General features: G+C 40.1%; 5 protein-coding genes across 13 annotated transcripts; 3 read left to right on the top strand and 2 right to left on the bottom strand.

The window, feature by feature from the left end:
• Positions 1-58: 58 nt before the first annotated feature.
• scocb (short coiled-coil protein b) lies at positions 59-2,198 on the bottom strand. Of its 2 annotated transcripts, none has more exons than XM_027016714.2 (4): positions 2,106-2,198; positions 1,246-1,315; positions 1,035-1,112; positions 59-911 (listed from the first exon to the last, which is right to left on the bottom strand). In XM_027016714.2, exons 2-4 carry the CDS (start codon positions 1,262-1,264, stop codon positions 769-771), a joined length of 240 nt encoding a protein of 79 aa, XP_026872515.1. In that variant the 5' UTR covers positions 1,265-1,315; positions 2,106-2,198; the 3' UTR covers positions 59-768. The 2 variants fall into 2 exon arrangements, with proteins under 2 accessions (XP_026872515.1, XP_026872517.1); XM_027016716.2 differs by having other exon boundaries at positions 2,026-2,115.
• Positions 2,199-5,277: 3,079 nt separating this feature from the next.
• setd7 (SET domain containing 7, histone lysine methyltransferase) lies at positions 5,278-11,002 on the top strand. 7 transcript variants are annotated; one of them, XM_027016733.2, is made up of 9 exons: positions 5,278-5,542; positions 6,499-6,603; positions 6,706-6,764; positions 7,148-7,349; positions 7,471-7,660; positions 7,924-8,005; positions 8,721-8,838; positions 9,630-9,787; positions 10,532-11,002. In XM_027016733.2, exons 1-9 carry the CDS (start codon positions 5,465-5,467, stop codon positions 10,734-10,736), a joined length of 1,197 nt encoding a protein of 398 aa, XP_026872534.2. In that variant the 5' UTR covers positions 5,278-5,464; the 3' UTR covers positions 10,737-11,002. The 7 variants fall into 7 exon arrangements, with proteins under 7 accessions (XP_026872534.2, XP_026872535.2, XP_026872536.2 ...); XM_027016734.2 differs by having other exon boundaries at positions 5,279-5,538; XM_027016735.2 differs by having other exon boundaries at positions 5,280-5,504.
• Positions 11,003-11,782: 780 nt separating this feature from the next.
• On the top strand, positions 11,783-14,612 carry zgc:113425 (uncharacterized protein LOC541425 homolog). Its single transcript, XM_027016680.2, has 7 exons — positions 11,783-11,874; positions 12,183-12,381; positions 12,559-12,618; positions 12,845-12,976; positions 13,626-13,772; positions 13,852-13,912; positions 14,189-14,612. The coding sequence occupies exons 2-7, from the start codon at positions 12,217-12,219 to the stop codon at positions 14,296-14,298; spliced, it is 675 nt and encodes a 224-aa protein (XP_026872481.2). The 5' UTR covers positions 11,783-11,874; positions 12,183-12,216; the 3' UTR covers positions 14,299-14,612.
• A 284-nt stretch (positions 14,613-14,896) lies between these two features.
• rab33ba (RAB33B, member RAS oncogene family a) lies at positions 14,897-18,589 on the bottom strand. 2 transcript variants are annotated; one of them, XM_027016679.2, is made up of 3 exons: positions 18,471-18,589; positions 18,016-18,211; positions 14,897-17,248 (listed from the first exon to the last, which is right to left on the bottom strand). In XM_027016679.2, the coding sequence occupies exons 1-3, from the start codon at positions 18,491-18,493 to the stop codon at positions 16,757-16,759; spliced, it is 711 nt and encodes a 236-aa protein (XP_026872480.1). In that variant the 5' UTR covers positions 18,494-18,589; the 3' UTR covers positions 14,897-16,756. The 2 variants fall into 2 exon arrangements, with proteins under 2 accessions (XP_026872480.1, XP_026872479.1); XM_027016678.2 differs by having other exon boundaries at positions 18,016-18,568.
• A 164-nt stretch (positions 18,590-18,753) lies between these two features.
• Positions 18,754-24,148, top strand: mlsl (malate synthase-like). Its single transcript, XM_027016677.2, has 15 exons — positions 18,754-19,007; positions 19,296-19,433; positions 19,813-20,031; positions 20,185-20,275; positions 20,421-20,497; positions 20,635-20,745; positions 20,965-21,024; positions 21,113-21,269; positions 21,371-21,569; positions 21,939-22,017; positions 22,212-22,304; positions 22,674-22,746; positions 23,204-23,271; positions 23,354-23,484; positions 23,608-24,148. Exons 1-15 carry the CDS (start codon positions 19,002-19,004, stop codon positions 23,774-23,776), a joined length of 1,671 nt encoding a protein of 556 aa, XP_026872478.2. The 5' UTR covers positions 18,754-19,001; the 3' UTR covers positions 23,777-24,148.
• Positions 24,149-24,172: the final 24 nt, after the last annotated feature.

Consider the following 24,172-nt stretch of genomic DNA (forward strand, 5'->3'; position numbering starts at 1 on the left):
AAAGAACCGAATACTTCACAGTCCACAGTGGGACTTATAAAATGAGAAATCAGTCGAATGCAAATCAAAACAGATTTATTAAAACAGGCACTAAAAAATACCAATGATAAAATACTACACAAATATTAAATAGTGGTCAGTTTTAGGGCATGCACACAACTGAAATGAAGGCCTGTAAAACCCTCTACTGAAAAGCACCAGGAAAATGTCACAAATTTCATTCCCTGAACAGAATGAGTTTATATAATTGATCCAGTTATCTATGATGTATGTGTACATGACAAACAGGACAGCAGCCATTTCAAAGGTCATTTCATCAGTTGTGTTGCCATCTACAAAAACAAACTACTGAAAAGAACTAAAATACAAAAGCATTAACTTCTTAAAATGAAATTAAATGAAAGCAGTTCCTTTATTAATCTGAAAGGAGCTATTTCTCATTGTTATTTTCAATACCCTGCCCTAACATAAGGCAAAAAAATCTAATAGAAAAAAACAGGAACAGAATTGCTTTAAATTAGAAAGATGCAGGTCAGGAGACATTTGCAGCACAAAAATCACTATGTCAATTAGCATCGTAATAAATCTAACAATAACAGTGATACTCAAGAATTTCTAAGGTACCAGAAACACACCAAACAAATGTCAACATTAGACATTTCACCTGTGTGTGTGTAAAACTAAATAGTGTGAATATTGTAAACTCTAGTAAGGTGGCAGGTAGTTCCTGACTCACACTAAATGAGACAGGAGGCAAAACATTTTCCTTTACTTCCGTTTGCCTTTGGAGTCAGTGGTCTGAAAAACACTGGACGCAGACATCAGGTTTTCTATGTACTGGCCCAGAACCTGGTTCTCTGACTTAAGCTTAAGGTTCTCTTCCTTTACAGCATCTACCCGTGAGGAAAGGTCTGAAAGACAGGGAACAAGTTACACCTTAAAATTGTAAACTTCTAAAATCTCTAATAATATTAGATCTCTTCATTTCATCTGTTTTTGTTTCCATGTGGAACCAGCGATGACATCTGTCCTACCCTCAAGAGTATTTTGCAGCTCCAGGACCTGGTTTATGAGCCTTGTCTTCTCAAACTCCACCTGGTTTTCCATATCACCTGAAAGACAGGGAATGTCTCAATGCTCTTTTACACGTTGTCAGAGTCAGTCTGTCATGAATAGGGTGACTGGTGACTTCTTAGCTTAACTGATTTCCTAAACGAATCAAATCATCCCGAATGCCTCCCTTACCGTCCAACTCAGAGCTCATGATGAGAAAATCGTCTTCCTTTTTGGAATGCAGGGCTGCGAATCGGGTAAACTGAAATAAAAGGATAAGTTATGGTGCAGAGCACCTAGTTCTGCTTAACTTTAAGTTGGCTAATTAACCTTCTGATTACGCTAATCACGTAACTAAGTAGCTAAGATAACTTGCGTGCACACTCTGGAGTGTACTGTACTTCTCATGTTTCACAAATACTGGAAAGCTAAGAGATGGATATGTGAACATAATATCGCTAACTCTCTCTCTCTCTCTCTCTCTCTCTCTCTCTATATATATATATATATATATATATATATATATATATATATATATATATATATATATATAATTAGCTTTATTAGCTAGCTAGCGTGTTAGCTAAGTCAACGAAATAATGCAGATAACCTCACTGCCTGGCTAGCGCGCTAAAATAGTGCGCTAACAAGCTCCCGTTAATCGGAAGCTAACGTTAGCCTAGCTACCTTGCTACAGAACAAACTAATACATCATAGTATCACTTGCCTTTTTAGCCAGCTAGCTAGTGGCAGCAATTTAGCTAGCTAAGATAGAACAGAGATCGGACAGACTAAAATTCCACAAACAGTGGTTATAAACACGAAAATGTTTGATAGGCTGCCATGTAGTGCGCTAGCTACCTAGCTTGGGTTATGCTTAAGAATATAACGGTAGCGCCAAGCAGACTGACAAACAGCTGAGGTGGTAAACAAACCCACCAAACTGCTAGGGTTAATGATTTTGTAACTCACATGCAATCGTTTCTATCAATGTATTTCTTTCCTGGGCACCTTAAAGTAAAGCGCAGCTTAAATAGCTAGCAAGCTATTACCTTAACAACGGAGAAAAACTGATCAGAAATTACGCCCAACGGAGTTCAAAACCACGGCCGTGCAGAATGACTGCAGTGGCCTCAGGCGGCGTGTAAGCGGATGAGCTGAGCTACGATTTCACTCGATTAGAAACTGATCACTTAATCACGATTCAGTTTAATACTGAAAAAAAGCATCTGGGTTGTTTTACTGTTAATAACCTGCATTAGATGATAACCCACAGCTTGTAGCTTATAGACCGTTTTTGACTACTCATAATTACAATTTATAACACTTTATATAACATTGTAATATTAATGTACTCAACCCAAAAACAGATGTCTAATATTTTAAGCTTAATACAAAATATAACATTTAATAATTATCAATATCTTGAAAGTGGGAAAATGACAAACGTTTTCTCCATTTTCATAGGTAGGTCTCATCTTTTTATGGGTCAAGCGGTCGTAAAACACACATAAGCAAGTTTGTTTGAAATTAATTAACCATCCCACGGAATAGTGAAATAAGGCTGATGACAGTTGGTGGGCATAGGCTTCCTTTAGCCTTGTCGTTAGCTACATAGATACAGTGAAAACTAAAGATGAAAAGTTTGTAATGCCTGATAAGGTAAGTCTAATTATGTAAATTAGACTTTGCCAGAATGCCATATGATTTAAGATGATCCAGTAAATGACGATTGTTGGCTCAATACTGTATAAATATGTGTATTTCCAGAACTCCATCAAATTAGTTTTACATATACCATGTTCTATCAAATTAATTTAATTAAGCTTACCCTGCTAATAATCATATTTAACCTTATATTAAGCAAAACATAACATATCATTACCAAGAAGATAAAGCTCCACTGTATTCTTCATCAAAAAGAGAAAACTATGCAGCCCAAATTCAGTCTAAACATATCTTAGTCGGGCTTACTAATAAGAGAATCCAAGCTGATTTGAGGTTATGCTACCTGCTCTCCATAAAATACTGTGCAACTAAACAGACCAAACGTTGTATTGTTATTTGTTTATTGTTGGTTTGTTTTAAAGAAAATATTATTTTACAGAGGCAACACAACACCATATTTTGGTAACAAAGTTACATTTAAAAATAAATGTTATATTTATAACATGCGTAATTAAAGATTTTATATATGTTTCTTTTGTGTTTTTGTACTCATGCTCTCTTATTTATTTAAAAAAAAAAAAAAAAAAAAAAAAAAAGATGATAAAATGTGTTACTGCAAATAAGGCCCAGGGCCTAGGAACAAAAGCAGCGCCACTGTGAGGCCAGCAGGGTGCACTGCAGTGGTCATGCCTATTGATATGTCTCTTATTATAGTTCTAACTCCAGCTGAAAACTTTCTCCGATTTCCTAAAAGGTCAGTTTTGTGTATCTAAGACACAGGACACACTCCTTCTTTCCCTTATTCAAGTTCGGTTTATTTGTCACATACATAGTCATACACAGTATAACTCGCAGTGAAATGGTTTGAGAATGTACTTCTTTTTAAAATACAGCAACTATAGATCAACTCCAAATATTCCTTTCCTAGGCAGATCTAAATTCTGGATGGTACAGACAATTTCTATCCAACTATTGTCACAAATGGCCACCCTCCTCATGTCCCTGATGTCACGGTTTCCCTGTCTTCCTGCACTCCCTGGTTCCATGCCTTAGTTTTGTTTTCTCCGCCCACATCTGTTCCTCTATTCTACTCCTTGTTTTAGTTTCTGCTGTTCCCATGTTCACCTGTATTTGTTTAGTGTCTAATTGTCTTGGTTATTTAAGCCCTGTGGGTTTGTCTTGTAGCTGTTGGTTATTGTGGTAAGTTATGGCCTTATGCCTGGTTTTTACTCTCTGTGTTCGTGAGTCCTCATTTAATAAACTGCCTCCTGCAATTGCATTATACCTCTGCCTGTTCCTGGTGGGATCATAACTATGAAATGATCAAAACTCTAATAGCTTAAATGGGGGGTATTCTTGTATGCCTTTTAGTTTCTTCATTGCATAGAAGCCTGATCTTGGAGTGATGCAAGAAGAAGCACTGCAAGAATATCTTAAAGTTAAAACGTATTGAATGTAACTCTCACTATAAATGTTCACTTTACTGGCAGATAAATGTTTAAAACAAGGAAAAAACTCTGCCAGTACAGTGGCAGAGTTTTACATAAAAACATCCATCTAGAAAGCATTTAAATAATCTTAATATTCTTGCAACAGTCTCTACATGAGAAATGTTAGGCATTTGCACTAGATTTAAGGGGCGGGGCGGGGGAGGTTCTGGTGGTGAGAGAACTAACCTGGTTCTACCTCAGTACTGCTTTTGATACAGCTGACTACAAGACACTTAATCTGCTACAAAAATTGTTGGCCTGTATGTGTCACTATAGACTACATCTGAATAAAGACAACCTAATTCCTGGTTATTTGAAACGGCAAACTGAAACTGGAGTTTTGCACAGGTGCTAAAAACTCAAATCTTGGTGATCCTTTCAACAGTGCTTTAAGGTTAAGACCTGTCTGTTCAAAAAAGCTTTTAAACAACCAGTGATTGCATGTTCTATGTAACTTCTGCACTTCATTATTTATTTCAGAATGTATAACTACCATATTTATCTGCAATGCACAATGTAAACCTGGTTTTAAAACTGCTATGTAAATAAAGATGAATAGGTTCATCTTTCTACTAGCCATTGCTGTTCAGCAGTTTCTTTGAAGTGTCATTTTTTTTTCTATTCTGGTCAATGACACTTTAATCACTTGACATGCCTATCATTTACCTGATTATCACTTATTATATGGCAGCTTGACTTTATGGTGTTTGTAGTATTCTCTGTGCTTAACATGCATTTCTTTCTACTGTCACAATTACCCTCAGGGATCAACAAACGTATCTAGCTAGCTGTCTGTCTATCTACATTTAGATGTGTTGCTTTTGGATTCTTAAGTTTTTCGAATAAAGGAGAAAACGTGGTTTATGGAGTTTGTGTAATGGCGAGATAAATACGGAAGTATCGTGAATCGACATGTTAATATCGATGAAAGATTTTTAAATCGGCAATGTTCCCTTTAAGGGTCTTTGTACAACCCTGTGCGTTGGTCTTATAAAAAAGCTGCTCAGGATATCCGATTTTCATGGCATTAGTGTGCGAATGTGGCTAGTGTAAGTGATGTGTAGATCAGAGGGTCGGCGCCGCGTCTGGGTTTTTCATACGCTCCCTTCCTGTCGGAGTGGTGTGTGTGTGGTGTCAGCCCGCTCACGCCGGGAGCTGTACTCTCTCGCAAGTTACTTGCTATGACCAAGCAAATACGAGGGCAATAACGACGGCTCTCTTTGGAGAAACTGCTTCAGTCCAAACGGAAAAAAATGGACAGCGATGACGACAATGTAGAAGAGGTCGTAGAAGGTACGACATGCAGATCCCTATTCACAAAACACATGTGCGTAAGTTAAGGAATTTTCATACTTTCCGTACTTTTAAAGATAGGGTGTATTAACAACTTTATAATGCTATCTCGTGCGTGTGTGGCGAACCTCTGCCCAGCCGGGAGGCCCGCGTTAACGGAGTCCCTCCTCGGTCGACACCGAGATTTATTTCAGTGCGAGATCCAGCAAAGGATCTCCGAGAGACGGTTCACACGCCTGATTTTACGAGCTTAATTTTAATGGGTTAAAAAAAAAACGACGGAGCCAAACCTACTCTGGTTGCCTCAATCCCAAATTACTTTTAAGATTTAACTGTCTGTTCATACTTGGATTGTTCATTTACACGTCGATTTTAAGGACTTCATTTGCAACTTTCATTTTTATTTCATCATATTTGCATGAAAACAGTTTTTCGTATTTTAAATTTCAGGTTACACGATATTAAAGTAACATTGTTTAAGTGATCATGTCAATGTTTTAAAGTATCTATAAACTGTTTGGGCTTAACTAATGCAGTAATAGGGATGACGTCTTCCCATGTGCTCTCGGAATCTATTTATACTTTCTGATGTTGGGACTATTGATGCGAAGACAACCCGATACCCAACATGAGTGCACTAGCCCTGAAATTCAATCGAAAAATAATAATAATTGTGTTGGCCCTTCTTATGATGTACAAAAATATAATATTGAGCAGGCCTTGAGAATAAGTGGATTGTTGGATGACAAACGGCTCTTCATTTCATTGTCTATGAATGTGATGGTTAATGACCATGTCTGCGACAGTTTAGGTTGATTAGTTGTGCAATTTTTTTCTTTTTGTTCATGGCCAAATTTTACAGGCAATTGTGTGTGTATGTGGGGGGGGATGTTAGTGCTATGACAGGTACAAAATGTAGCTGTAGCTGTGAGTGTGTTAGCAGGTAGGTGGGCTTGTGTTTACTGTGATGACTGATCATGTCCTGTCTTCTCAGGGCCAATGGACCAAGATGAGCTTCCCCATGGTCTCTGCACCGTCACCTACTCATCCAGTGACCGTTTTGAGGGACACTTTGTTCATGGGGAAAAGAATGGAAAAGGCAAATTCTTCTTTTTTGATGGCAGGTATGAGACCGTATGGACAACGCCGTTAACATGGTGTTCACTGATAATTTCCAGCTACTTTGTGTTATTTTTTACAGTTATCCAAGATATGGCTGCCCTGGTGTCTCAGACGTGATTATGAATCATGTTTAGATGAGTCAGTGTCTTACACACACACACGCGCACACATACACACACTATCAGGGGCAGTGTAGCTGTAACTGGCTTGTTGTGAGTCATATGAAATGGGTACTGACAATCTGGCCAAATTAATCTTTCTTTGGTCTTCATTATTTCTTCTTAGAAACAGTTGATAACTTTAAATTGTCATTGAAATTGATGTTCATTGTAGAATCAATCTCTTTATAGATGCTGGTTTTAGTTTTTCGATTTCTTTGCATTTGTAACAGTATCTTGATGTATAAAAAATTGTTGAAAACATGTAGGCCTGCATGTAAGAAAAGGTTTGTTGTGGATGGAAGCAGTGTAGTTCAGAACATCTCATCCTTCTTTACCTTTTTGCTCTGTTTCCCAATGCAGTATGCTAGAGGGTTTCTACGTGGACGATGCCCTCCACGGGCTGGGAGTGTACACATACGAGGATGGCGGCACGTTGCATGGGACATATGTGGATGGTGAGCTCAATGGGCCTGCTCAGGAGTTCGATCCAGAAGGCCACCTTGTCTTCAGGGGCCAATACAAGGACAACATTCGCTGCGGTATCTGCTGGGTCTACTACCTGGTAGGTCTCGCTACAGCAGCGAATGCTGAGTATAAAGTACACAGATAACCAGTAGACACACAGACGCATTGCAAAAGACATCAATGCAGAACATTACATAAAGGTTCCCTCCTCTGTGTAGGATCGGGGCTGTGTGGTAGGGGAAGTCAATGAGGATGGGGAGTTGACGGGCAAAACAGTGGCTTACATTTACCCTGATGGACGCATGGCTCTGTATGGCAGTTTCGTGGATGGAGAACTCATCGAGGCTCGATTAGCCACCCTCACCAGTCAGGAGAATGGCAGACCTCACTTCACTGTTGACTCAGACAGTCAGTAATTGCAAACCCCACTTCACTGTTGACTTGGACAGTCAGTAATGTCAAACCTCACTTCAGTGTTGAATCATTCAGTAATGGCAAACCTAACTTCAGTAATGTTTTCTTCACGCAGACTCTTCAGAGCCCTAAATTTCCTTTCTTTGTTTTTATCTTGTGTGTCAGGTTAAAAATATGTGACATGTTTGAATATTTTTGTTTTTTTAAGGAGGCATCTCATGATAACTGCTGTGATTATTTCTGTGTGTTTCTCTCAGGTCCTGTTTATTCCTATGACAAATCCACTTCCTCCTGTATTGCTGGGCACAAAATGCTACCAGACCCCTATGAGAGCCAGCGGTTGGTATACACCAAGATTTTCTACAATCTAGACTCTCTATGTCTGTAGCAGCTTCAACTTTAACACACTGGCTTGTAGTGAATTTCAGATTATTTCAGAAAGTGACTGTAGCATTTGTGAGTGCCCTTGAGAGGCACACCCACAAAAGTATCACTTAGCAGTGAGGAGGGGAGTACAGCCATTGGGATTCCTTCTCTACAGTCGTGCCATGTGCCAACCATGACTACAGGTCTCCAAGAAAACAATAGGCTATGGATTTCAAGCGGAACAAGGATGACAAGGTGTCTTCTATCTTAGCAACGCACCAGCCTCTTCTTTGTTCTTAACATCCAGTCATGTTCTTTCTTCTTGGACCATGGCTCAATATAAAGTGCCCACCTCCAGTCATGAAGGGTGGGAATTTTGTGCAGGTGGATGATTTGCTTGGACTAATATACATACTAAACCTGATAATCAGCTCATATGTTGAATCAAGTCTTTTAAAGCAGGAATCAAAGTGTAGTGGTCTCTATCCCTTTAGCACCAGAAGAAGGTGCCACAGGTTTAAAAAATTGAGTGACATATTTGAGATTTGTCTGTTTGGTGGTGCTGGGGAACTAGGAAACTAGTTATGATACTTAAAATACATTAACAATACTTTAAATTGCATAAAAAGAAAGACCGTACCGTGCAACAGAAAGTTCTGAACCATTACCATATGTGTCTTTCTAACAGGGTGTATGTGGGCCAGTCGTTGATCTCAGGAGCAGGAGAAGGGCTGTTTGCCAAAACTGAGGCAGATGCAAACACTGTAATGGCCTTTTACAATGGAGTGCGCATCACACACTCAGAGGTGTGTTTGTGTGGTTTATATCAACACTATGTGGCAAAACATGTAAACCTGAATTTCTAAAATTTCTAAAAGGGTAAATGTTTGTCTGCAAAAACATTCTTGGTTTTGTCCATAATTTCTGCTTTAGTGTCTTTACCTATATTAGTTGAGAGCAGTGATTAATAATGGATGCCTGTATTCTTTATAAAGAATAAATAGTATTTTTTGTTCCAGCACCATAAATAATACATGAAGGGCAAAATAAATCTTATTTAAAATTATCTTGTGAAATTTAAAACCAGGATTTACTTAAATTGCTGTGGCTGTCACATCAGAATGCAGTTTTGCAAACTAAATACTTGGATGCATATATGAATAATTCTTTGTTTGTTTGAAAATGTTTGCATGTTAAAAATGGTGAATGATTAACCAGTACATGTGTCTCACATATTCAAATGCAGAATGTCACATTGCTGTTCAGTTATTTAACAATATTTTCCTCTACATGTGTAGATGGGAATGGGCATTATTTAGTAATGACATGACTGTATTCTGAGCAATAAGATTAGTCATTTAAGGCTGTAACTGATCTATTAGTCTGATAATCTTTGACTTGAATATATGTCATGACCAACCAAAGATGGCTTACAAAAAGTGTCAAGATGTTTTGGGGGAAATCTGACTATTGGGAGATGCAGAGAGAATAGTACACACAGTATTAGAAACATTAAATTACTAAATTTGGTGGGAAAAAAAATAAATACATGATGATGATGATAATAATAATTTGAGATTATGGGTTAAATTGACAGGTGGATCGTCGGGATTGGTCCCTGAATGGTAACACCATTTCATTGGATGAAGACACAGTGATTGATGTTCCTGAACCATTCAACCTCACAACAAATTACTGTGCATCACTTGGACACAAGGCCAATCACTCCTTTACCCCAAACTGCAAATACGACCCGTGAGTGTGGAAGTCTCATTCCAAGCATTATATAATGTACCAAATTAGGTTAAATACCATTTCCCAGATATTCAAAAGACTTATGTTTACTTATTTGTCTCGATGTGACCCACAAAAGAAACGTTATAATCGTCATAGCATTTTTTATGTTACTGGTTATGGTGGACTTGCCTGTATTTGGATGAAGGAGTTGGAGGGAGCAGACTGGTTTACTGTTGTTGATCACAGAAGGGAAATTCCAAGCCTTTATTTCCAAATGATATTGTATGGAATGATCGCAATTACTTGAGGGATATCAATCACTTTTTATAGCAAATCACAAGCCCTAAAAGTATGATCAGAAATGGATCTGGGGTACAAGCAGGGATTTATGTGCGTTTAATAAAGTAAAAAAAAAAAAAAAGGTTAGGGGCTCAACCAGAAACCACTCCACTTTGCCACATAGGCACATTCTTCTTTTATCTGTACAAATGCATCTCCATAGGTGTTGTGTAGGCCAGATTTAGTGGATCTAATCCTCAATCCTGAGGAGGCAGTTTGCTGCATATTTTGCATTTTCCCTGCCCAAACTCAACATGTGGAAGCTTGATAATCAGCTGACAAGGTCAGACTGGTGTGAGAGAGTGAGGAAAACATAAACAACTGCAGAGCCTCCCATCATTTCCCCCAGTCCCCTGGAGTATGTCTGTGTCATGTTCATTTGAATGTATACAACTGAAGGATTTTCTTTTTATTGTTTGTCAGGTTTGTGCATCCACGCTTTGGGCCAATAAAGTGCATTCGTACAATCTGCGCAGTTCAGAAAGATGAGGAACTCACGGTTGCTTATGGTTATGACCATGGGCCTTCTGGGAATTCGGCTCCAGAGGCTCCAGACTGGTACAAACAGGAACTGCGTGAGTTTCAGGAGAGACAGATGGAAAGGGGAGGAGTGCTGGACACTTGTTAAAAAGCCTCCCCCTGGCACGCGTCCAAAAACCTCTCACATCATGCCAAACACTGCTACTACACGACTCTCCAAATCTGCCCTTTTCCTTTGTTGATGTTAGCTAGTGCTAACAAACAACTGTGTTTTTAATACTTTATCACTATCTTAGAACTGTGCAGTTTTGTTTACTTTCTTTGATTCAGAAGCTAAGCCGCTAGGCTGCTTGCAAGTCCTCTTCCCACCTACCTTCTGATCAACCTGAGAGACTATCTTCTTCATTGTGGAGGTGCTATGATGTGTGGTCCCAACACCTGCGACCTGTGTGTAAGATTGCAGACTGTAAAGACTGACTGAAGCCCAAGGTGGTGTGACTTTGCTCCATAACGTGTAGTGAGAACTATGCACTATGAGCCAAACAGGTGCTCTTTGCTGCTCTGCTAACCTCTGACAGCAAGATCTTTAGTATGTGGATGAGTCCTTGGCTGTTAAGAAACTCATATATCCATAGTTAAATACATGGTTTATGATGACTCCAACAATCATTTGTGCACCCATTATGAGTAACGAGTAGTTTAAACTCTTGTGGCACAGTTTTCATTGGCTGTTAATCTTATGGTTACTTGCACTGCTAGTTAACCTTAAATCAGAAACTAAGGGTGTTGGGGAAAGACAGTATTATAATTACTTACACATTGTAAATATTTAGATTTTCTGCATTAGCTGGAAAATCAATGAGGAGATGTGGCCAAGCACGTTGTGTTTGTGTGGGAAAGAGCAGTGTATGAATTGGTATTTGGCAGATGATTATGGAAAAACTTTATATGGACTTAATTCAAGGCCTTTGATATGCAATATCTCTAAACCAAGATTTATCAATAAAAAAATAAAACATCATAAATTGCCTTGCTGTGTTGCTCTGATATTAAAATCTACGCCATTCAGATAAAAATGTATCCCTTAAGGCTAAATGTGGGTTTATCACATGACTAATATCATTCATCAAATAATTCTCCACCCACCTTTAACCGTACCAAGGGGGCGTGTACACTGCACATGCGCGGGCAGGTAAATAAGTGACAGCAACTGCAATTGACCTTTCGCTCATGCTCCAAAGAAAGCGGACAGGAAGTGGTAAAGCATCGCGGAGAGAATAATACAGGTAACTCCTTAAAATAAAACAAAACATTTTCTGTTTGGCGTTCAAAATGTTCACCCGTCTCTCTTAATTTCGCTTGAAGCGCATAAAAAGGTGAAGTTATTTCAGACGATCCACGGTAGCCAAAGTTTGTAGTATAGTTCCTCAATTCAAGGTAATGATAAATCAAGATTGAAATGTTATATTCATGTTATTTATATTCACATTATCACTTTGCCGTGGTGAAAATATTTTTGGCGTGGTTCTACAGAAAATAAAACATCCTAGAATGAAGCCTGAGGGAACAAAACGCTTTTTATGTGTTTGTTTAGTCCAGAGTTTTTAAAAGACGGCCTGCACTCCAGAATGGACCGCTACAGGTATTTTACCTTCAACCAGAAGATTGTGGTTGTATGGGGCATCCTTCAGGTGGCTTGTGCCGGACTTTGTGTGGTATGCGGATTTTTGGACGCAGTTTTCCGCAAGAGTACCACACTGAGTAAAACAAGGGCCCCTCTATGGGCTGGAATGGTGAGTAAACTCCTACCTCACTAGTTTATCTGGTTTTGCCCTCAAGTTATTCGTGTTTTTTTGTTTTTGTTTTTGTTTTTATTATTATTATTATTATTTTGGTGTTAGTCCAGGCAAAGAAACATGTTTCGTTTCCTGTTTGAAATTAACCTGTACATCTCCTCCTCGCTGGCTTAGATCATGGCTATTCCTGGCGTGCTTGCGCTTTTTGCCTCCCAAAAGAAAAATCCAGTCCTGGTTAGTTTCTGTTTTCGTCACTGATGTATGCACTAAAATCTAAAAATGTACTGTGAAATGATTATATATAGAAAATATTAATAATCATCTATATTTTGACAACATCCCTAACATGAAAAGTTGGTATCTTATCTATAAAGAAACACTTTTGATAGTTATGCTGAAGTGTTTAGTGAACCTGCTGGTTACAATTAACCTAAAGTCATATTTGTTTTCATACACTCAGGTGAATGCCATGATCGTGTCCTCTGTGGTGTCCCACGCTGCAACAGTGATTGTATTTGTGTATGCTGGTGTGACGCTCAACTATGGGGAGGAGGATGATGAACTCTTCCAGCCCCATTACATCCCTGAAGTGGTACAGTTTTGCCGGGCCATTCTGACTCCTTACCTCCATTCATCTGTTCCGCATTACATAAATTCAGAGGTGTTCAAATTTGGACAATTCCAAAAGCAGGTTATGGATTTTGCAGTCACTAGTGCTCGTTTTGTCTTAGACCAGTTATTCAAAACGGCCCTTGAAGTTATGGTACTACAGGTTTCTATATTTTCTTTACCAAGCAGCCAGATGTGATCACAGTGGCCAAATAATTACATTAAATATACAATTTAATATCAGTAGTTATAAAATCCCAGCCTGGAAAGTGGATAAAAGGTCCAGAGTTGAATACCTCTGCTCTAATTGTCCCCATTCTGGTCATGATACAGTGAGCTTGATCAAGTAGAATATTGGTCCCTACATCATATGAAGTATGTTTGTGGAGGAAATGTCCCTAGCACTCAACCAATTGATATCTCCTCAAAGTGCTTAAGTACTCGCACAACTCCTCCATTAATGTATACTACAATTTCAGGGCTACATTCATTGCTGCAATATGACACTTATGGATCTCAGAAACGGAACTACCTCTTGGCCATGCTCTAAAGCTAAAGACCATCTCCCCACTTCTGCAGCAGTACATTTGTAATGGCAGGTTGGTTTCTTCACCACCCCGTGTCCCATGCAGAAGTTCGTGTTGAGCCGCATGGTGAAGGCGGCTAACAGCACCATGGTGCTAGCTGGAGTCGGCTCACTGATGTTCTCCTCCTTCATCACACTTGTGGGCTGCCGCAGTCTTCCTCTCTGTGGCTGCTATGACGCAGCCACTGGTATGGTGAGTACCCACTGCACCACCTTGTTCCATGGCACAACAAAACTCTTGGTCTGACTTAATGTGTCCATGTGCCTTACAGGAAGCTCTCTTTCCTCAGAGTGACCAGACTGCTTCAGCTGATCTTGTCTGCTCCTGGCATGGTGAGGCTGATGCATGTTGTGGTTTTAAAAAAGGAGCATCAACCCTGCTCCTGGAGATGTATTCATGCTCCAGTTATTCATGAGGAACTGGATATTTGAGTCGGGCATTTTTGGTTTGGTTTAGAACCATGTGGGGTAGTAAATCACTAGGAGCAGGGGATAATGCAATGAGAAGTGGCTGATGTTATATTCAATCACTTTATTATTCTGTGCCACCATGGTAATCCAGGCTGTGTAGTGACTGAGTGTAATAAGACCCTGCTGAATCTCTTGCAGGAGGAGAGGAGCGTATGTTTAACTCGCTATCATCATCATTCAAGGAGCACTGCCCTGAGCAGGACCAGGACAAGGGTTTTGCACTTCCTCCTTATAGCAGACTGTCTTAAGAACTATAATCTGCGCTCCTGGGAAGAATTACCATTTGTTATTTTCTGTTTGGTTTGTAAAGACATACTTTCCCTAAGGGACCCTATGCAGATCCACATGATCCCTGAGAGTAAGAGAAATGTCACTTACATTTTTCTGGGGTTTTATTTTTTACACTGCAGTCTACTTCCTGATTCATTTGATTTGTTTTGACTTGTTCCTTTTTACAGACTATGGTGTATATAGATTTGCTTGTTAATGCTTTTAATGTAACTAATTTATACAGCATCGGTACTGTGTGTATATACTTTTGAAATAAACAATTTTGCTTTTACCTGGGACAATTTTAATCCAAGAAAAACATCCTGCAGTTCATGTAAGTCTAATCATAATTTCCATCTGCTGAACAGTGTGTTATCTACTTTGTGTGTCCTATGAAACTGCTTTCAGGACAGGTTGCAAACTTTTTTAAAGGTAATGTAAGATCATCAGAAAAACACAGCATGGTGTATTCTGCTGGACCTCTTAGCACACTCTGATTTTTTTTCTTTCACTAGATGACTAGCCTTCAATGATTCTTTACAAACTCCTAACAAAAATGAAACAAGTCAGAATGCATGTATTGGACGCTTTATTTCCAAGCCCATTGAAACAGGCAGATACTGTGTGTCAAACACCAATTAACCAAGATCTGATTTGGCTCCATTTTGTCCTGTCAGTGACTAAAAGATGTCCTGATGTAGTCCATGTGGCGTAGGAAGTCTGAAGTGCATGACTCGTTCATGGGCACTGAAAGTGATGTGTGTAGACAATGCTTGGCTGACCCAGTGTGCTTTAAATCAACATATTTTGGCATAAAGTTAAACCCACTGCATACATCTTGGTTTTTGGACAGGGCCTGGTCTATTTCACAGCAATGTACATGCTGACTTCAAATGAAAAGAACATGGACTACTACTACTTTCGTAAAGCAAACAAAAAAAAGCAAAATGTTCACCAGCCAACCAATCCAGCATCCAAAAAATACATCTTAACTGCAAAATAGGTGACACTCTAGAATCCTATGATGATCTGTGATATTACAAGTACATAGTAGCTAGCTTTGAAATACTCTGACTCTATAAAGACCACCACAACCTCAGACCCACTATTCTTCTTTGCAAAACAAACAGGGATGCTGAATGATGACATTAGAGATGGAACTGTTCTATAAGTCATGAGCTCCTGTAGCATTCTGCAAGCTCTTTTAGATGAACAATCTCCCCAAAACAATAAACAAAACCACACACCACCGTGCAGGGATGCTTGAACATGCCCACCACAGGGCCTGCTGTGGTAACACGCTCACACGGAGGGTACATATTTCTAAGACCTTAGCCATTTTAGCTGCCCCAAAGCCATGCACATCTATTTATCTAGTAATGGGTTACTGGCTGGGAGAAAGACCGAAGCTTCATACTGCTGCTCTAGTGATATAATAGGGCCATGCACAGAGTAAATGCAGTGCATTATATGAAATGCTTGTTCTATTTGGAACTGTGCTGCACATTATAAGCAACCATTCCTAATTTTTTTTGTTAGGGTCTTTGGAAAAGCACAAGGCCACGTAATGTTACTATTGAGTATGACATACAAAGCTTAACACTGGTTATAGGAACATGTGTTGACAGTGAGGTTTTCTTCCACACCTTCCTTAATGAGCAGTCTAACCTACACACGTCATAGCTTAAAACACTAAGGACTGTGCTAAGGACTTGGTGAGCTCATTTCAACTTTTACTGACCAGTGGAGTTTCATAGTGACAGTTGTAGTAAAAGACAAAGGAAAGAAAAAGACTTCCAAGTTTGCAACAGCGACTTACGCTGTTCCAACAAGAGAAGATTAGTGCGCTCCCTGGAACCCAGCTCCTGAATTTCCCTTCATAACCAGCCAATGTTCAATGCTCAATGAATGTTTAAAAAAAAGGAGTCCAGAGTCTAGATGATCCAGTGGTGTAATGTGACATGCCTTGAGCATAACTCAAAGCTAGAAAGTTTGATGTCAACATTGTAAGCAACTGTCTGTCAAGTGACACTGCCTTGATGGAATATGTCCTCAACACGTCCTAAGTGCGGTATGCTTTTAATTCTAAAGAATTTTAATCATTTCCAACGCAAACAGAGCAGAGAATCCCTGCAGGCTTAACTTCAAGTAAAGATTGTTGTGTGTACATAGTAAAGTATCGCTATAATGCCAAGAAAGCAGTTTACCTGCTTCCATAAAACATTCTGTTAAATCTAATCCCTCAGCCTAACCGATTCATCCAGTTTACAACCACTGTTGACGTCTTTGCCGTAAAAAAAAAAAAAAAAGACCAAGGAGTGTCTGAGTCCACCTCCTTTCCTCCAATTCCCTCCTGGTTGACTCCTGACTTTAAAGCAGGGACCCCTCACCCTTCAGTTGTATAGTAAATGCACAGAGATTTAGCCCTGCTTCTTGCTAACTCCTCCAGCAGTTGCAGCCCCAGTTGGCACGTGGTTCCTCCCCCTCATCCTGCCTCCTCAGAGTGACTGTGTTGCCCACGGCTGGCTGGCTCAGCACCAGCGGCTTCTGTGACTTCAGCTTGTGTGCCACTGTCATGAAGATGGCCTCCACATGGTCGCTGTGGTTGTGACTGCCATCCTCAGCCCCATGCGGATTCTTGGCCGACGTCTCAAACAGGGGCATGGAATGGGCATCGGCGAACTGCTGCGCCAGCTCTGTGCTCACCTGGGCAGCATGGCGCAGGTCACATTTGTTGCCCACAAGGATCCGGGGCACTTCCTGGCCCAGGGCGTGCTGCCGGCATTCCTCGATCCACGCCGGAAGACTACGGAAACTGGCAGCACTGGTAACATCATAGACGAACACGACGGCATGCACGTTGCGGTAGTAATGTTGCACCATGCTCTTACGGAAGCGCTCCTGACCCGCAGTGTCCCAAAGCTGCACCTGAAAGACAGACAAGGACAGTAATACCTTCATGTAGGTTTTTTTCCTTCTTCTCTTCAATTTCTCCTATTACTCTCTCTCTCTCGTGTCTTTCACACTTTATCTTTTCATAATACTTATTTAATCTTTTAATTCATTTCATTTGATCATTTTAGTGATGCTTTTTGCAATTCTGTAACAAACATGCCCATGCCAGTAAAGCTTAGTGATCTGAAGAGATTTTAATTAAATTAATAATGTGGGATAAGAAGGGACACAGAAAGAATTTTGTGAGAGGGCTTTGCAAAGAAAACAATTATTTTCCCCTTACATTGTTGAATAACATTTGTCCTTGTAACAGCAAAAGAGAAACACGGAGAGTACTCATGCTGACAGAAAGATTGTCCACTTCAGAGGGCGTGTGGGTGTTTTAAGGTGTAACAGAGAAGGATCACAGAGATTTAGTGTCAGTGTGTAGCAGCATGACAAAAACAGAGCTGACGATGGAAGCTTCTGATAGACACAGCGAGCATCTTAATATCTGCACATGACAGAGCAAGGCTGAGCAGTACGGTCCTGGAGGGCCACAGTCCTCGGGCAGTATTTCTTTAAACTGTGACAAATAATGTCGTTCGCCATAGATATGGAAACAAAATGCTGAAATCAATAAGCTAGCTAAATGACGCGTCACCTCCAAAAATAAAATGTTGTTAGATTACCTCACACGCTAAACGTTACGTCATATGTAACCAGCAAGTTTAGATCATTATTTAGATCTCACTGCTTACCTTAATTTTCTCTCCATCGATTTCAATTACCTTTTCCCGAAAATCAACCCCGATCGTGGCCTCGGTTTTGTCTGGGAATTTGCCTGCACAGAACCGGTACGTAAGACAGGTCTTACCGACCCCGGAGTCTCCAATTACAATGATCTTGAAGATCCGAGTTCGGGGAGGCGGCAGCAAAGAGCTCGTCAGGGACGTACTAAATTCGAGAGAAGATTCAGCATCTGTCATCTTGATTGTCTATGTGTTTACTCGCTGTAATTACGAATGTTTCACCGTGATGTGGTGACCATTTATGTGTGTGATCAAACGCCAGCTAGGCTTTACGATAGCCAGCCAGCTAGCTGAGTCACTGTTAACTGCTAACCGCTAGCTAGCTCTGCAAGTTAGCCAACCAATGATGACAACCTCGGGAAATATAACTGGACATAAATAACTGAGCTGCAATTAGTACCTACTCGAATTCAAAGTAAAGCGCCATTAAAGAACATTGGCACTATTTGACCTGATAAGAGTAAATCCTCATCGGTGTCGGCGTCCGGACTTACACTGCACTGTTTTGGTTTTTAGCCACGTACGATATTTACATAACACAATCTCGCGAGACTTTGCACGCGGAGGAACATCCCGTCTGTAGTAAATCTTATTTTTCACTGAAAAGCTTTCGTAGAAGATTATTTTATTAGTAGTAGCACTTTCCATTGTTTTTTGAGCCATGTAAATCGTAAATCGTTTAATTTGAGCGACTATATACATTTTACAGATTTGCATTCATTTCAGATTAAATACATTTAATCAACAATTTCAGATTCTATAAATTTCCCAAACTTCACCATTAACTTAAAATCAGAAAAAAAAACATTACCGCAAAGATGAAAAAAAATTAAACAAAACAAAAACAAACAAACAACTGCACCATGTTTCGCTTGACAAAAGGGAAATGACCCATACCAAAGTTCACCTTAGGAGCAACCTAGCGTCCGAGGAGAATGCTGGCAAGTCTTCTCAATTTGTTGTCTTGTAAAGACGTAATATCTTTAATCTTATTACCATTTTAAAGCAAAACGAACATTAAACCTTCCGTTTAGCATTTTAATTTGAAAAACGACAAAGTATGCTATTAGTTTGTGCTCTGAATTAGAGAGGGAGAAAAGTAATGTAATACAGTTAGACCTTTGTTCATGTTAATTGAGCGTCTTAATGCTGAAATACTATTACCGAAGCATTCTGGGAACAACCATGAAAATGCAAAACCCTTCTGAGTTCCACACTTTGGCAAACAGGAACCTAAAAGTGTGGAAGGTGTTGACCTGGAGCCACCTCCTCCAGGGCTTTCCACGGAGTTTCAGACACTCTTCACTAGTGAGGCTCTGCAATTTCTGTCTGATTTGTGCTCCACATTCCAACCAGAGGTTGACAAGGTATATAACAAAGAAAAAAATGCATTGTCTGCAGTGACAGCAATTTATGGGTCATATTCATGTTTATAAATGTTTGTATCCTAATCTATGAAGATTAGGGTCTTAATAACTGGTTGCTCTATCAGAATAAAATTCTTAAAAATACAGACATTAAAGATTGTGGAAAAGATTACAAAAGATCTGAAAATCATACAGTATCCGAGTCTCCTTTATATGATGTAACTTTTAAGATGTTACAGCAAAATGATAACTGCAACTGTAAACGATGAGGCACTAATCATGAAAGTCCCACTGATATGGTTAATATGTTTATAAGCTCATAGAGTGTCTATAGCTGTCCAAGAGAGTTACAGGGACATTTTCCCGTTTTATGCCTAAGGTCCTTAAGATGAGAACCCTCCGGAAGGTTCAGCTAGATTTGACTGGAGAGCTGCCAGACTTCAGAAAGGACACAGCCCACATTCGCAACGACCCCTCCTGGAGAGTCAGCCCTGTCCCTTCCCGACTGCAGTGTAGACATGTGGACATCGGTGATCTCTCACCTTGTGACACAAAGCGTCTGACGCAGGGCCTCAGATCTCCAGCCCAAGGAATACAAGTAAGTAATAAACAATCAAGTAAGGACACTGATACAAAGCGCTGCTCTCAGATATCACACAAGTGCAGCTACTCTACATTGAAAAAGTCTTGCCCATATTTAATTTAAAACTGGAGATCTGTTCCAATGCTTCTAATTTGTTTTGTTCTGTAGGTAGATTTTGATGATGGCAATTGTCCAACATACTACAATCAGATAAAAGGCATCTATAATGTTTACATGGCTGTACACAACCAGTTTGATGGCAAGTTTTCCTGCACATCTTTCTAGAATGTTTTTTATAAACTGAACCATATGGAGCCCATAAGAATCAGAATTTAATGAATTATTCCTGGTTTTCTGACAGATTAAATAAAACCTGCTACATTTTGTTTCTGCCCCTCAAACAGATGCACCACCCATATCTCAAGCTCCAGTTCTTATGCTCCGTCCCCGTGCCTGGAACATGGTGGAGCACCACATGCTGGTACTGATTTATAAGATTGACTGGTTTGATAAAACTTAAAGTGTACATGAATGCTAATGTAGTTTCATATTGATTTATAGAATTGCATTGTCTTGTCTAGGTTCAAACAGGGTGTGTGTATGTCTATGTATACATAGGTGAAGGGTCGGGAGGTCCCTGGTCCACTCTTTGATTTTGGCCTGCTCATGTTCCACAACGCAAAGCATTTGTTCGAGACTGAAAGTGGGCCTTTTTTCTACCTGTCCAAGGTCAGTGCCTAATCACAATGTGATCATCTAAGCTAAGGGCTACATTTATCCTTTAAAGCAGACAATAAATCTGCAAAGGGAAATGAAATTCACTATAGTAGAAACAAGAGAAATTTACAGAGATATAATCACTGATCTTGGTGTATTGGTTCGAATTAGATTGGCTCTCCAGAAGCAGTCGCTGTCGATATTTTTTCTAAAATAATTTGTCATCTTTAGGTTGAGAGCTATCTGGAGGCAAATCTGTGGAATCGGGTTTTTGTCTGGACGGAGGACAGGGTAAAGAAGTGTGCTTTTGTTCAAGTTTTTGTCTGCACTTCATGATATTTCAAACCTGTGATTTACCGTGTGTATATATCTGTGATAGCTCGGCTTGCCAGTGGGCAGCACCAAGGCAACCGTTCTAATAGAGTGTGTCCTGGCCTCGTTTGAAATGGAAGAGATTCTGTATGAACTGCGGGAACACTCTGCGGGTCTGAACTGCGGCATCTGGGATTACTCGGCTTCCTTTGTAAACAAATTCGGTCAGCCTATAGGTTTAATGACTCCAGACATGACTTAAGGTTATAAGCATGTAAGATTGCCTGAAACAGTTGCGTCGAAGCTGCACTCCTGTCTCCTCCAGGTCACCGGCCAGATTTCCTGCTCCCTGACCGCAGCAAGTACGTGAACATGGAGAAGCATTTCCTACGCAGCTACATGGACCTGCTGGTGCAGACGTGTCACCGCAGGGGTGCCTTGGCAACAGGCGGCATGGCAGCACTGCTGTTGCCCAGAGACAGCAAGAGTGCCCTTTACAAGACTGTAGTGAATACAGTCACCAGGCAAGAAACAGTAAATATGATGCCAGATTACAGTGCAGAATTGACCTACCTTTGCAACAAGGTGTAATCTTAGTCTGTTAAGAATAATTCTATCTACTCAGTGCTTGGAATAAGATCTTATTTATTGTTTAAAAAAATATTTAAACCACCTTTTAAACAATAACATTTCATAAAACCACAATGATCACAATATATGCAACTGGGTTTTTCTTCATTTTATTTTTCTTCTAAACTCTTTGCTCTCTGGTTTTCTTAATAATATTTACAATAATTACCATCAGCATTAGCAAGTAATCAATAAACTACCACTCAAGATAGTCAAGTGCAGTTATGTACCATTTAATCTCATCTACATTTCTGTTTCTTCAGGCTGAAGCTGCTGGAAATTAAAGCTGGAGTTGATGGTTTCATGGTGTATGATGTGAACCTGATTGAACCCATGCAAAGAGTAAGTGCCACGCTGATATCTCCACAAGTCAGCACAATGCGTCTTGCTTCTCTGAGCCAGACATGGTTCTGCACTTAGTTTTACTTATTTATTTATTTAATTGCATTTAATTGCATGATTACTCCCAGTTAGTTTTGGGTGTGTCAGCACTGATATATGCTCATATGTGTGTTGTGCCAACCCCCCCAACTCAGTTGTTCCAGCAGCACTCCAAGAGCCAGAGCCAACTCCACCAGCTGCGGGCTGGCCTCACTGTGACCCCTGAAGACCTCCTGACTATGCCAGCGGTCAGTGGAGCTCCTGCAGGCCTGGTCCAAGAGTGATGCTACAGATAAAAAAAAAAAGTGCATGTTGCGAAAGAGAGTTGTGTGGCACCGAGCAAACCCATGCTGATATGGTTAAAGGGGCATTTTCTGATGCGACAAACGGTTTATGCAGTTCATGCAGAATGTTGTTCCACATTTCAGTGCACCTGAACCGATCACTCAAGAACGCTGAATTCTTGTACACTTGCTCTAGAAGCAAGGACAAACTGGCTCAGGAAAAACTACCATAAGACAAATACAGTCACATGATGCCATTTAGCATATAAGCCTGTGATTTGCACTTTCTGCATAACTAATCACATCATGACTCATAAGAGTGTCTCTCTGCAGGGTGGAGTGACGTTGAATGGGTTGATGTACAACATTGCTGTGGGTGTGCTGTTCATCGAAGCTTGGCTTTCAGGTGAGGAAAAAACCCCAAAACAAAACAATGGGGAGTGTTTACACACAAATCCTTATGCTGCTGCTAATGGATATTGGCTTAGAGGTGGCTGATGAGCAATATGTAAATGAGGTAATACTAAACAGTGTAGTAATAATCTCAGTGATTACTATCTTAACTATCACTTTAAACTGAAACCCCGTTAGTTTCAGCCTCTTCAGCTGCACTCTTCATTAAAAAAAAAAAAACTTCTTTGAAGGTGTACAGTCAACCCATCTGATGTATAATATGTGTTAGCTATCTGTTAACTATTCATCATTTGTTGATGTGTAAAGGCTGGCAAATTGCCAAAAAACAGGTTGCAGTGTGTAACTACATTATAACCTATTGTACCTATAAGATAGGGTGACCTAATAAAATGGCAATTTATTAACTATACATCCTGATGTAAAACGTTTGTATATATTATGTCTTGCAGGAAGAGGGCACTTTTTCTATAGGGGCCAGGTAGAGGACTCAGCTACTGCAGAGATCTCACGATCTCAGGTGGGTTTGCGTGAAACCCAACAAAAAGCACCGGAACAACTAAAAGCACCACCAACTAAATGACTTTGTCTAATTGGCTCAGGTGTGGCAGTGGATCCGGCACCAGGTGAAACTGGAGGATGATGGGAGAACAGTGTCTTGTGGGATGGTGAGGAGCTTGGCACAAGACCTGGTAGCTGATCTGAGGGCAGCAACACACTGTCAGACGCAACGGTACAATAGCCATTATGTAACAGCTGTTAAAGATACTTCAGTAAAATAAATCTGTGAACAAGTATGGTGCCTTACTCTCAGGTGCAATTAATCAATCAATAGTCCCCCTCTCTTTGTATGCAGAGATGAAGAGAGATTGATGACAGCCATTACCATGTTCCTGGAGGTAGTGAAAAAGAGTGATTTCCCAGAGTTCCTCACTACCTACCTATACCTGGACCACACCTTCCTGAGCTCTCAGTGTCTGCATGAGGAGAGAGTACGAGATGGAGGTCACAGAGCCCGGCTTTAGCTACAAACCCAGCTCCATAATTCAGACTAACCTGATGTGCAACACAGATGAAGGGTCAGACCTACTATGGCTAATAGTACATCAGCTACTATTGATCTAGATAAAGTAGATCAAGACCTCCACATAGAACTATGGGGCAACCCAGAATGCTTACATAGTGTGAAACTAAGTGAAGTATACCTGGCACTTGATTTCAGAACAGACAACAAGCCTTTTGTCCAACAGTCGCTTTATCTACCCCTCATAATTGCTTTGATGTTACATAGAGAACCATTTCTTAAATGATACCTCATGATCAAGGCCATGATTTTGTAATGCTGCAACTGACTGCATTAGACAAGCCCCCCCCACCCATCCCTCCCAAAAAACAATAAACATGTAGATCATGTATGTTTA

Source organism: Electrophorus electricus, chromosome 12 (assembly GCF_013358815.1).
Source record: "Electrophorus electricus isolate fEleEle1 chromosome 12, fEleEle1.pri, whole genome shotgun sequence".
Lineage (NCBI taxonomy): Eukaryota > Metazoa > Chordata > Actinopteri > Gymnotiformes > Gymnotidae > Electrophorus > Electrophorus electricus.

Excerpts from the sequence above, each read along its gene's own strand:
- scocb (XM_027016714.2), bottom strand. Across the intron at positions 912-1,034 it reads GCTGCAAAATACTCTTGAGG|ACCTTTCCTCACGGGTAGAT; the intron begins GTAGGACAGATG and ends CCTGTCTTTCAG.
- setd7 (XM_027016733.2), top strand. The coding sequence starts at position 5,465 with ATGGACAGCGATGACGACAATGTAGAAGAGGTCGTAGAAGGTACGACA. Across the intron at positions 5,543-6,498 it reads TATTCACAAAACACATGTGC|GGCCAATGGACCAAGATGAG; the intron begins GTAAGTTAAGGA and ends CTGTCTTCTCAG. Across the intron at positions 6,604-6,705 it reads TGGGGAAAAGAATGGAAAAG|TTATCCAAGATATGGCTGCC; the intron begins GCAAATTCTTCT and ends TATTTTTTACAG.
- zgc:113425 (XM_027016680.2), top strand. The coding sequence starts at position 12,217 with ATGGACCGCTACAGGTATTTTACCTTCAACCAGAAGATTGTGGTTGTA. Across the intron at positions 12,619-12,844 it reads AAAAGAAAAATCCAGTCCTG|GTGAATGCCATGATCGTGTC; the intron begins GTTAGTTTCTGT and ends TCATACACTCAG. Across the intron at positions 12,977-13,625 it reads CCCATTACATCCCTGAAGTG|AAGTTCGTGTTGAGCCGCAT; the intron begins GTACAGTTTTGC and ends TGTCCCATGCAG.
- rab33ba (XM_027016678.2), bottom strand. The coding sequence starts at position 18,243 with ATGACAGATGCTGAATCTTCTCTCGAATTTAGTACGTCCCTGACGAGC. Across the intron at positions 17,249-18,015 it reads TCGATGGAGAGAAAATTAAG|GTGCAGCTTTGGGACACTGC; the intron begins GTAAGCAGTGAG and ends TCTGTCTTTCAG.
- mlsl (XM_027016677.2), top strand. Across the intron at positions 20,032-20,184 it reads CTCCAGCCCAAGGAATACAA|GTAGATTTTGATGATGGCAA; the intron begins GTAAGTAATAAA and ends TTTGTTCTGTAG. Across the intron at positions 21,270-21,370 it reads TTCCTTTGTAAACAAATTCG|GTCACCGGCCAGATTTCCTG; the intron begins GTCAGCCTATAG and ends TGTCTCCTCCAG.